Source organism: Vicia villosa, linkage group LG2 (assembly GCF_029867415.1).
Source record: "Vicia villosa cultivar HV-30 ecotype Madison, WI linkage group LG2, Vvil1.0, whole genome shotgun sequence".
Classification (NCBI taxonomy): Eukaryota; Viridiplantae; Streptophyta; class Magnoliopsida; order Fabales; family Fabaceae; genus Vicia; species Vicia villosa.
Genome location: NC_081181.1, coordinates 11,045,873 through 11,059,136, shown reverse-complemented (window position 1 = coordinate 11,059,136; position 13,264 = coordinate 11,045,873). Strand labels below are relative to the sequence as shown.

Here is a 13,264-nt window from a genome sequence, read left to right as displayed (position 1 = left end):
AGACACCGGACGTCTGGCGCTGACCATGTTAACAACTGCTGGAGGAACTTCAGAGATTTGGATTTTCTGGAGTTTCATTCTGAGGTCTTCAGTGGCCTCACTGTTGTCTCCCTTCGACCCTTCAGGTATCTCTGTTTTGGAAGATTCTTCAACATCAGTATTGAAGACTATATCATTATTTAGGCTCTCAGTAGCCTGCTTTCTATTGAACATTGTTTTGGTTTCCGCAACTTCGACTTCAGATGCCTCCACCATGTTGATATCTTCTAGCTCACAGAGGCTAGCGTCAGCAATGTTCAGGGGATTGGTATCGACCTTCATGTGACTCTTGGTCTTGTCAGCAAACTTCAACCTTCCATCTTTGATAGCATTTTGAATTAGATCCCTGAAAAGAAAACATTGTGAAGTTTTATGGCCTAAAATACCATGATATTTACAAAAACCTCTTTTCTTCCGCTGTTCCAACGGAGGAATTTTGGAATTTGGAGGCAGTATCATTTGGCCATCTTTTACCAGTAAATCAAATATTTCGTCACACTTGGTAACGTCGAATGTATAAGCTTTCTTAGGGAACCTATCATTCTTATCGTTTTGTATTGGATTTTTTCCATTTGCAGGGTTTAGTAATTTGCAGGCATAAGGTGGCGCTTCTTTCAACTCAGCTAAGTCTATTTCGATTTCTTCAGGGTTATACGAGTCATTGAAAGACTCATCATCAGCGTCTTCGGCTTCGAAGTACGCTACCCTTTCCTTTTTATAACTTTTATTTGCTCTAACCTTTTCTGCCTTCAAGCGTTCGACCTGTCGAACCCTATCTGCCAACTGGGCCATATCCCTAAGGTATTGGGTATCTAGTTTCTTTCTAATTGAATAATCTAGACCACCCGCAGCCATTTCGACTAGTTCATGCTCTGGGACTGTTGTAAAACACCTTGATTTCAACAGACGGAACCTATTCAAGTAATCATCAATTGGTTCTGTGAACTTTCTTTTAATACTGGCCAATTCTTTCAGACTTATCTTAGTTTGGCCTATGTAGAATTGTTCATGGAACAGCCTTTCTAAGTGTGCCCATGCATCTATTGAATTTGGTGGGAGGGTAGTGAACCAAATGAAAGCATTCTTTGTTAGCGAACTAGGGAAATATTTGATCCTTAGATCTTCGTTTCCTGCTAAGTCCCCTGCTTCTGTCAAATATCTAGCAATATGTTCCACCGTTGATTCGTTAGTTTCGCCTGAAAACTTTGTAAATTTGGGTACCTTAGTGCCCCTAGGCAACTCTGTCTGCATGATATAATCTGATATGGGGGATGTATAATTTGGACGTCGAAGTCCAGTACTAAGGCCGTTATTGGCCATAACCCTTTCTATCATGGCAGTTAAGTTATTTTCTGTAGCCAGATTTTCTCTTCTGACTCTTTGGACAATCTCATCTGGATGCTCGTCCCTACCCACGATCCTTAATCTGGGTCTCTCTTCTTCCGTTTCCTGTCGAACGGGAACGGTTCTTTGATTTGAAGTCTCTAAATTAATTACTGGAGTTCCTTCGGTCATCTCTGTTCTTCGTGAGGGGCCTATATCTCTAGTGGCTGTCCTAGATGGTGGAACCACATCTTGTATACGTTCCAAAATGGGCCTCTCTTCTTGATTCGAAGGCTGTTTGTCTTTCCTTCTTGGTTGTGGCACTCCCATGAAATCTGCCATTCGATTCATTTGGGATGATATCTTTTGGAAAGTTTCCACATTATCCCGATTTGTATTAGCAATATTTGTCGCTAGTGGGTTCAAAATTGAAGCCAATTCTTTGGCCAAGACCCCTAACATATCATGGTTGCTTGCATCCATTTCTTGCCGAAATGCTGCTTGGTTATTTGTGGTAAAATGGGGCATCTGGGTAGAAAAACTAGTGTTGTGTGCACTTCGACCCACTGAACCAACATTCGGTGAAAACGTCGCATTGTTAGTTGTGGCATACGTGGGCCCTGCCCCTCGTACGCCTGTTCCTAATGGATATGGCATTCCGTATGGATTATTTGGCCTCCACTCGAAAGTAGAATTTGTGCCTTGACCAAACAAGTTATTTGCAGCATTTGTCGAGGAAAACGGTATTTCCTCTGCGCTTGTGGATGAGGGTGCGGTTGTCAATACTGAAACTGGAATAGTCCCTGAGGGTCCTGCATTATTTTCAGGCATAGCCTGGGAATTATCTGCAGGTCTCGATCCATTTGGACCCGGTGTATCCCGTGTTCCCTAACTAGAAGTCGAATTTGCCGCTCCTGATCCTGAACCTTGTGGGGGACCCTGGTCACCCCCTGTATTGGCCGTAACGACCATTTTCTTGTTGTACCTTCGTTTGGGAATCGGTTGTGCACTGTTCGTTAACTTACCGTTCCTAAGGTTCATACAAGGTCTTGATATTGTCTAGACAAAAATAAAACAATTGATTAAAACAATCTGTTTGACACTGTCCCACTGGGCGTGCCAATTTGTTTACGGTGATTTCCGGTAAACAACCGCTAGTCTTCCAAACTATAATAAATATGATTTGGTTACTCGCAGGATCGACTAGATTGATCCTAGGACACATAGTCAAAAAGATTGTTATCAATGGTCATTCGAACCATAGTCATGATTCGTCTTCGTTAATAAGAATTGTTTCGAATGAAACGAGTAATCTTGACAATCACTTGGTTATACGTAAGTATAATTTCAGTGAAAGGATAAGTGAAATAACATATGAAACGAAAGTATTGTTAAAGCGTAAAGAATCTTAAAATGCAGGAATGTTAAATACTTCAAAAGTAAATGACATGAAAGTAAAAATACAGAAATGTAAATGGCAAGAAGTAAATGAAATGCAATAATACTGAAAGATATTTGAAAACGAAAGAGAATACACATGTATTAAAATGGTGGTGTCATACGTACATTTTCTCAGCGAACTCTTTCTCTTAACACTTGATACTTGAGTAATATGTGAGTGATTTGTACAAAATGAACACACAGAATCCTAACATTAAGACTCCTATTTATACTAATTTCGACCTTAACGGCCCTACGCTAATCTAATACCACGTTTCTCATAAGAACTCCAGGGACGCCATCTGTTATTTAGACAGTTACGAAACCGTCTTCGAATTTCAAATCTTCCCGCCTGAGTCCTTCTTCGACGCGTGGCAGTGTATTTAAAAACACTACGAAAACACGCTAAGTAGTAATACTTGAACATATTTCATAAATTTTGTCTAAGTCCTCGAAGACATACACTTCTACTAGCTTCAGTATTTATTATCTTCATAACGAACTTAGAAGTCTTCATTCTCGAAGCATGGCCATCAGGAGCCATTCTTTTATTTTTAAGGGATGGTCATCAGTAACCATCTTTCCTTCGAATTTTTACTTCTTCGAAGAACCAAATTTGTAAAACGAAATCTTCAGCTAACAACCTGACACTTCTACTTGTGGAGGTATCTTCAAAAACATGGTTGGTGATTGCATTGTTTTCTTTTCCTCCCCTTTAGGGCATCAAAATTCTTTGTTTGCAAAGATTATAAGTGTTATTTTGGCAATTGAAGAAGCTCCTCAAAAAAATTGGCCCACTCTAAGGATTGAAACTGATTTCTTAGTTGTTACCTCAGTTTGCAAGTCTTCTAAGCTTATTCCTTGAATCTTAAGAAACATGTGGCTTAATAACATGTCCATTGTTATCCATATGCGATTCTTGATTACTCTGACCTATAGATGGGGCAACCGTTGTACAAATAAGCTGACTAACATTGGTTTATCTTTTCCTCATTTCACTTGGTGGGACAATGCTCTTATGTCTATTAGGCATGAATTAATTAGAAACAAGTTAGGTTTACCTAACTATAGATTTTTGACACGTCGCAATCATAAGAGAATATCAAGTAGTATAAAAAGTATCGTACCACAGAGATCGTGTGACTGACTACCGAATTCTATCTTATCTTTGTGTATCTAAAATGATTTTTACATTTACAAATACAATAATCAAAACAAGCAGAGTTTGAGACTTTAATTAACGCCTCTAATCCTCTTGCACACCCTAGTTTGTTACGAAAATAAAGCTAGTTTCATAGGAAAATGAAAAATATAGACAATACCCACTTTTGTAGGTGTGTTGTCTTACTCTGATCAAGTATGCTACACACTTTCATCAGTGTAGTGTAATTGTTTAGAGTCAGTTTTCAATGCAGCCGTTAACAAAAATACTTTCTCTTTCAAAATTTTGAGATATTTCCGCCGTAGTCTTAAACTCTTCCACCATATAGGCGATATATATAACCAATATCGCACTATACTCTTCCACCATATAGGTGATATCTAATTCATTCCTACTTTTATAGCGAATTTAGATACTTAAAGAGCAAAAACACTGAAATAATTTTTCCCTAAGTTCTCGTAACAAAAATTTCAGGAATTTACACGAGGCTTGTCACGAGACAATCTCCATGGCTCTAAACTCATAATCGACTACTCAGACATGACAATCGAGTAAGAAAATAATGCATACATAGTAGCAAGAAGTAATAACGATGAAGAAATAAAAGCGATGATAATTAGAACCTGGAATGAAAGCAAGAAAACTTGAATTAAAATAGATCTAGTGGAGTCTTGAATACAACGCTTGACAGAAAATAAAGTTGCAAAAAAGGTAAATTTCGTAAACAAAAGCTAGGGCAAAATATATTGTTTCTCCATAATTCCAAGTACATATAGGTTAAGTCTTTATTACATGCCTTTAATTTTTATGTCCCTTCAGTGTTAGGGATAATTTATGACCCTCAAAACACCTACGATGCATATAGACAAGAGAGATTAATCAAAATAAATGAAAAATTTCAAAACCACCTGCTTGCTATGGTTCGTAGGAGCTACTAGGATCATCTGTAGCAGGCATTTGATCATTATATGAGGAGTGCCTCAGGGGCTACTACGACATATAGCCTGTGCTATAACCACCCATAGTAGCTCCCTGAATTTTATATGGAGAAAAATCCCTTTTTTTCTGCATTTTAACGCACTTTGGTCTTCTTTCCCATGACACACTTTTGAACCTGAAAATAGAAAAATCGCACAACCACACGTAAAACGAGATAAAAACACGGTTGAAACGGAAAAAAAAATCTAATACACCACAGTAAAAACCGCTTATCAATTTTATTAAGCTCTTAGTTTTTTTCTTTTAAGGATAATGTCTTGTCCCCCTTCCTTGTTCTCCTTTTTTTTTTTTTTGTTTGCAATATATATGGCTTTTATAAAAAAAAATTAGCTTGTTATCCAAAATATTTGTTTTAAGAAAAAAAATTCCCCAACAATTTTTAAATAATAAAAACCCATTACCCTTGTTGTGTATATATTCCATTATCCTTGAATAAAAAGATAAATCCATTATCTAAAAAAAAAAATACAAATCCAAAAAACATATATAGAGAGGGTGGGGGCGTGGGTCCGAATCTGGTGTATGCAGGACCATTTATCAACAAGAAAAGTCCTGGCGTAACGCCACTGCATTCACAATCTTATTACACACACAGAGAGAGAAAAGAAAAACGAAAACACAAAAAGCGATTCGTCGTTTCGTTCTGTGATCTCTTTCCATGTCGCCAACGAATCGCTTCTAACTGTTTCGATTCCGATCTCTGTGCTTACTCATAGTGGCATAGAATAGGATAACAGCCAACAACAAATAACTCTTCATTTTTTACCAACCATGGCAGCAGCACCCGCTAGAGCTCGTGCCGATTACGATTACCTCATCAAGCTTCTTCTTATCGGCGATAGTGGTTCGTTCATCTTTTTCTCCATTTTTTATTTTGTTATTTTACAGATCTTCGTTTATTATTTTGGATTATTATTATTATTATTATTATATAAATGATCCTTTTATGTTTTTATTGTTTTTCATTTTTGTGACTCAAATTTTAGGTTATTCTTTGTTGATTGAATTCTGTTATAGCTTCAGTTTTATGACTTGTTTTTATGGAGTTTCATTCCTGGCTCTTGTGTTGCATTTTGTTGATGCTTTTTTGTCATTGGTTTGATTGAGTGGGGATTATGTAATAATTGCTGAATATAGGAGTATTATATGATCATATCTAGTCAATGTTATATCAATGGTGATCTATGAAGCACGAACACCGGACTCTAAAAACATGATACCGACCCTGACACATTCACAAGTGTCAGTGTCTGAAACAGACATTCCAGACACTTACACTTTTTTCAGAGATGTCGGTGCTATAGAAGTGCTATTACTATAGCGATGGTGATTGACAAGCCGAAATTTGGCCATATTTTGGGTGGGAATCTACTTTCATAAGATGTAATTTGTCTCAATTACTCATTTTTGTACCCTTTGCACATTTTTGAATTTTTTCAATTCATATGCGAAATATTATCATGTTAATTGCACACTTTGAATTTTTTCGATTCATATGCAGAATATTATCATGTTATCTCAACGATCATGCACACCAAATTTTTGATAACTTTAGTGTTCATAGTTATATATGCAAAATGATGGAGAAATAGAGGGGATGCAAACCATCAAATTTAGGTTGGGTGGCTGAAATGGATGTGTGGTAAGACTAGACAAAATTGGATTAGAAATAAAAATATTAGAGTGTTGAGGTAACACTTACCATTGATGTTGGAAAATAAACTGAAGTGGTTTGAGCATGTAGAGAAGACTTGTAGATTCTATGGTAAGGAGAGTAAATTAGATGGAGAAAAGTTAAACAACTAGAGGAAGAGGAAGATCTAGAAAGACCATAAGAGTAGTTAATAAGAAAGATCTCGAGATTAACGATTTGGGTAAAAGCATGGTCTTGGATATAACATTATGACGAAAGTTGATCCATGTAGTCAATCTCACTTAGTGGGATAAAACTTGATTGTTGTTGTTGTATTTATGTAGTCATATATAGGACATGTTAAATACAAGGTGTTTGATATAGTAGACAGTAATTTATAAATTTAATGAAAATTTGTGGACTTAATCCACATGTTAAGAACTATAATTTATTGGTTGGATTAATGAAATGCAATGTCTTCAAAAGTGTTTTTAAGGGGACTAACTGGATTCTCACCAATACAAAGTTATATCAAAATTCATCTACAGAGCTTAATAGAAAGACCTAAAACTAACAACATGTGTTAAGATAATGAACTTAATTGATAAAATCAAATAATATCACAAGTATCATCATCATAATAATAATATTAGTGGACTAGTGGGTAAAAGCAATATTATTTCAAACCATAAGAACAAATTAACTATAAAGAGAGTGGCAAATATAAGGAAATAACCCAGATAATAGAAAGGAGATATTACTATCTTAAAGATGACAAAAAGAAGGAGATATTGCTGGAAATAAGAACAAGGAATAGAAAGTAAAAAAAGAAGATGTTTGATGATTTGTTCACTGGAAGTTGAAGCTTGTAGAGAACGGAGTTCATAGGAGATGTCAAATTGAGATTGGATAGTTTTGGCAAAGAGCATGAAGTTGGAGTCTTTCATATGAGGCCACTGTTGCACGATAGTATTAGTCCTTAAAACGTTTTCTCTTGGGGGTCATGTGGGTTTCAGGTTAGGTCAAGAGACCCCATTTATTTGGCTTTGTACCTGTAACTTCCCCCACTATCACTGCAGGCACCATAGGTGCCATGAATATGGAAGTTACTACGGCCTTCTATTTAAAAACCGCAATGCCATAAGGTTGGTATGGCAGTTAGTCAAAAGTCTACCATGGCATAGCAGCTCTGCAATTTGATTACACTGTATCTAGTTTGGTTTTAATTTTGTTATGGTTGAAACTTGAATAACATTTTGTCCTTTTACATATATGTTTTTTAGTACGTTTATGGCTCAACTATTTGTAGGTGTGGGGAAGAGTTGTCTGCTTTTGAGATTTTCAGATGGTTCCTTCACAACCAGTTTTATCACCACCATTGGGTTAGTATCTGTAGACTTCTTTTATCCCTTGTGATAGTGTTATAGGAGTTTCTTCTTGTGGATTTCAAGATGCATATATCTATATTCCCCCCATCTGTCACTATTATCTATTGTAAGTTATTTATTAGGCTCCTGTTTCTCTTTTCATATGCTTTAGAAAAACAGCATGCTCGGGCTCAAGGAGTTCATTTGATGTATACTTGTTAAATTTAAATCTCATGTTTAACATTGTTGCTTTCTCATTTTTGGTACCAGATTTCCTTCATTATATTCACATAAATAATTGTACACACTACACCACCAGACATATATGTATATTTTTTAATGAAAATATAATCTTATTATGGCAATGGCAGTATTGATTTCAAGATAAGAACCATTGAACTTGATGGCAAGCGCATTAAGTTGCAAATCTGGGATACAGCTGGTCAGGAGAGATTCAGGACTATTACTACAGGTATGTGTTTTTTCTTGTGCAAACTTGTTACAAATTTAAAATTGGCAGTTGTCGACTTGGTCTCATACACTGGGAATTGATAGCTAATAGGCCTATATGTTTTACTAACATTCCCGTAGAAGTTAATTGGCTGTTGTCCACTTGTCCTATTGGACATAATTAGTTATATAAGTATTATCAGTAGCTTTTATTTTGAAGGTACAATTCTTTTGTACAGAAGTTACAAGTTTTGAAGGAATATAATTTAAATCATTAGGTATTGTGACTCAAGCACACAGGGCCTGTTTTATACTTGTATAAAATTACAAAATTACTTTAGTCTAATATTCAGTTTTAATTGACTGTAATTTTAAATACTACTGATTAATCTCCTTCTCTTATTGCTTGCTCCATTTCTTTGCTAAAAGGAACACGTCTTACAATGTTACTTTCTGTTGCAGCTTATTACCGTGGAGCCATGGGTATCTTGCTGGTTTATGATGTTACTGACGAAGCATCTTTTAATAGTACCCTCCTTTCCCTGGTCTTGTTTTCAGCTTAAGTATATTTCAATGAATTTATTTTGATGTATATATGCAGTCGTGTTGAGAATTGTAGGCTTCATTTTAGCGTCGGCTGGCCCAGAAAATTGTATTTCCTTCTTATTTTCCCATTTTCTCTTATTCCCTTGTAACTCCAATACTTTCCGATTCACATTGAACTAGCTAGATTATGATGTGGTCTGTTTTTCTTTTATGATTAACTTCCTTAGTTTATTCTGCCTGCCTTTTGATTTTCAACGTAGTTCGTTTCTTTCTGTTCAGATATTAGGAATTGGATTCGCAATATTGAACAGCATGCTTCTGACAATGTAAACAAGATACTTGTGGGAAACAAGGCTGATATGGATGAAAGTAAAAGGGTATGTACATTTAGGGACCCTTTCTATTTATATTTTACATCTTAGCTGGCTTGGGTATGTATGATGTTAGTCAACAAAGCAGTTGTTGCATGATTGATTGGTACACAAACCAAGATTGAGCAATCTCTGCGTGCTTTGTGCTGTTTTTGTTTTATTATATTTTCCATTGATACAAACATAAGGTGTTACTTTTTCTCTAGGCTGTACCTACCTCCAAAGGTCAAGCTCTTGCTGATGAGTATGGTATCAAGTTCTTTGAAACTGTGAGTTGCAGTAAGCTTGATGTTCACATTTTCATTAAACGATGTGATTTCTTTTTACTTATATTGAAGAACAAATGCAGAGTGCAAAAACAAACATGAACGTGGAGGAAGTTTTCTTTTCAATAGCAAGAGACATCAAGCAAAGGCTTGCAGACACGGATTCTAGATCTGAGGTATTATGTTGACTCTTTCCCGTCTTTCATTTTTTGATCCGAGGTACTTATTCGGCTACCTTGCAGAAGAAGTACACAGTTTTCTTACTTCTTTCTTTTTACTCAATGTTGACATTTTCTTCTGTGGTGTTCAGCCTCAGACTATCAAGATTAACCAACAAGATCCGGCAGCGAATGGCGGTCAAGCTGCAACAAAATCAGCTTGCTGCGGTTAGTGAAAAGAATCAATATCTGCAGTAAGATGATGCAGGTTACAGTAGTGCTCATTTGGGTGCTAATGTTATTCTGATGACAATATTCGTGGGAGCATGTAATTGTGCCTCTCAATCTCCCAACTTGAGATGTCGTGTTTTAAAATTTATATTTTTAACTGTTTATTTTCCTTTTCATTTAGTTGGTGGAATTTGTGCTGACTTGTCGAATTGCTTCATTTTCTTCTTTCATATGTAGTCTTTTACTCTAAGATATATTGATGGATAGATTATCAACACTTCACTTCCAATGTATATCAGTCCAAAAATTATGTTGCTTTAAGAATATAGAAACAGCCATAACAATGGTTTTGCATGGAACTGAAGTTGAAGCCTTGCATAAAAAAAACTGCATTTTGGTGCCGTTATTAATCTATGAGTTTGGGAAACATTCTTATATTATTTTTTTTGACAGAAATTCTTATATTGTTTTATAATACAATATAAGGGCTTCTGTAGTTTATTTTTAACAGCAGAGGATCATAATCCTTCATCCTCAAGGTGAAATGCTCTTGGTGCACCTGTTCACAGTTTCAGATTAGAAAATCACATTGTATGAGATGTTGAAGTTTTCATCCAAAGCAAATCCGGTTCAAAATGTGAAACCATGGTTCATAAACATATGTTTTATTTTGCTTAGTGATTGGGATAATAACTTTTTTATAAAATTTATTGAACTAACTAATCAAAGCAAAAAGAAAGGGATAAACAAAAGATAGTTCGTAATAGGTTGCCATCCAACCCACCGTAGCTATTCATCATCCTTATTCATAATCTCCTATAGTTTACATAGTAAATCATTCCTTTTGGGGAGTTTATCCAACCGTTAACACTTTTGAAAATTCAAAAATACTTTTATTGGTGTTTGGAAATGCACTAGACACATCTAAAATTACACCACCCTCAATAATTCAGTCAAACTCTATTTTTGTTAAAATTTAGTTTGAAGATGTATCTCTTCGGAGAAGCACAAAAAACCCTTTGACTTCAATTTAGATAACAACTTTATTCTAACTTTGACTTTTTGAGGTTAATTTATATTTGAGGTCATTTTAGGTCAATTTTAATCATAAAATCATTTAAGAGGGTCATAAATTGATTCAAACATACTATACATAAATTAAAAAAACTCATACATTAACCAAATTAAAGTCAAAATGTACCGATCGTACAAATTATTAACCAAATTAAAGTCAAAATGTACCGATCATACATAATTTGTTCTGAAAATACAAAAAATAATACAAACAAACATAAACAACTTGGTATGTCAACTCACAAGTTCTTCTCTGCCTATACTATAATGCATTTCGTGCCTAAGTAATAATGTCTTCTATGAGGGCCAACTGGAGACTGTCTTTCACAAAAAGTCCAACCTCTATGCTCGATCTTGCCATATCCGATACGTTGACAGACCGGGCAACGCTCCTCGTTGTGGTCATCTCTAGCCTCTAGCATCTCCTGATTAGAAGATCTAGGTGGTCTTCCAGGAGCGTATGGTTTTGTGACAGGATGTGACACCCTATAGAACCATGTGATGTAGCCGTTTACATAACTCCAAGATCTAACACCATGCGACAATCCTCTGGTACCAAATGATTATCGAGATTTTCAAGTATGATATGAAGAACTATGTGGCTGACGGTGAGAGGAGTAGGGTGTCTCAGAATAACCAACAAATACTCAAACTGACGCATCACTTACTCTGGCAGATACACATACATCAGACTTGGCCCACGAGCTAACCATCTGGAGTATAATGAAATGACATCCATCTAACGTGTCTGGCGGTGACCACCATATGGACAGAAGACGATGTCATCTTCTACATGATGGCCAAGATACACCCGGAAGGGCTCGATTGCATGATTCTCTCTGTACAGGGCAAAGGTGCAAGCACGTGGCCAATCCTCAGTATAATCAAGCTCATGTTCCCACCAAGAAATGTGAGGAAAGTGAACATAATAAGGAGAGTTGTGGATGAAAAGCTTCATTGGAGTGAGTGAATTGACATGGGATTGAACGTAGTGAAGCAATAATAGTGTCGAACCTTTAAAATTGAACTTGAGGAAATTTGCTCACAAGCTCAAATGAGGTTTTAGTGAATTTGCAAAAAATGAAAAAGGAATGGGAAATGGTATGGCGCAAGTATATGAATTAAACGCGTCCTAAGATGCATCTCCGTAAAATTCACTGAATTGTTAATTAGGAGTTGTTACGGAGATGCATCTCCGAATTCACCTTAATGTTGATATTGAGATGTATCTTCAGACTAAATTTTAGAAAAATAAGGATATCTCACCAATTTACTCCGACAAGTGTGTAAGAAATATGTGTCCGGAGATATATCTCTGGATTCTAGGAGTAATGGTGACTTTTCACCGTAGTGGAGAAACACCTCATGAGATTTAGAGGGAAATACTCTTCTTCTTTTTTTTTTTTTTTTAAAAACTAACAATGTTAGTATTGTTATATCGAAAGCGGACCTTGACCTCTAATCTTTATCACTTTGCTCCTTAACAGTGTCAAACTATGTCACCGAATTTTACATGCCGAGGTGGCGAGGTGCACCTTCTTCAATTTTTAAAATTTCAATTTTAATCCTTTCTTAATTTATTTTCTTAAAATTCTATAATGGTTTGAAAATAATTTAATCCTAAAATCTCTATAAATCTTAAATCTAGGAGCTATTACATAAATTTGAGATGTGTTTTTATCGGAGTTTTAAAAAATATGGTATATATTTTCTTATACACTTGATTTATAGAAAATCCGGTATATTAGATTTTTCTGCCATCCTTATAAATTTGGTCTTAATTTTTTTTTAAGTTACCTTATATGTTATGTTAATTTTATATGTTATGTTAATTGTCTATTGAGGTGGATGTGACATTTGCAAAATCAATAGACAATATGTTAAGGTAATGTTAAGTTTTTGATCTGATGCAAATAATTAATAACATAAGATGTTACATGAACAAGTACTGATATAAATATAGAGTATAGACTATAGAATATAAAGAAGAGTAGTTTTCTAATTTTTTAGAAGATGAAAAGATAAAGTATAGTAAATTAATAATATTTAAATAATTTTTATAATTTATTAACTGATACGGATATCTGCGAGAATGGATAACATTAAATTCGTATCCATATCCATTAATAAACGGGTACTAAAATATCTATTTATTGACAAATTTTATCTGCACATATGTTAATTTTTTCCATGATATTAATAATA

General features: G+C 35.3%; 1 protein-coding gene across 1 annotated transcript; it reads left to right on the top strand.

Moving 5' to 3' along the window:
• Positions 1-5,486: 5,486 nt before the first annotated feature.
• On the top strand, positions 5,487-10,344 carry LOC131649123 (ras-related protein RABE1c-like). Its single transcript, XM_058918866.1, has 8 exons — positions 5,487-5,807; positions 7,906-7,978; positions 8,335-8,435; positions 8,876-8,941; positions 9,239-9,336; positions 9,537-9,599; positions 9,680-9,772; positions 9,907-10,344. Exons 1-8 carry the CDS (start codon positions 5,735-5,737, stop codon positions 9,985-9,987), a joined length of 648 nt encoding a protein of 215 aa, XP_058774849.1. The 5' UTR covers positions 5,487-5,734; the 3' UTR covers positions 9,988-10,344.
• The last annotated feature ends 2,920 nt before the right edge of the window (positions 10,345-13,264 follow it).

Bases quoted from the DNA above. Each gene is read 5' to 3' on its own strand.
- LOC131649123 (XM_058918866.1), top strand. From the start codon at position 5,735: ATGGCAGCAGCACCCGCTAGAGCTCGTGCCGATTACGATTACCTCATC. The intron at 5,808-7,905 runs GTTCGTTCATCT...AACTATTTGTAG, and splicing joins TCTTCTTATCGGCGATAGTG to GTGTGGGGAAGAGTTGTCTG. The intron at 8,436-8,875 runs GTATGTGTTTTT...TTTCTGTTGCAG, and splicing joins ATTCAGGACTATTACTACAG to CTTATTACCGTGGAGCCATG.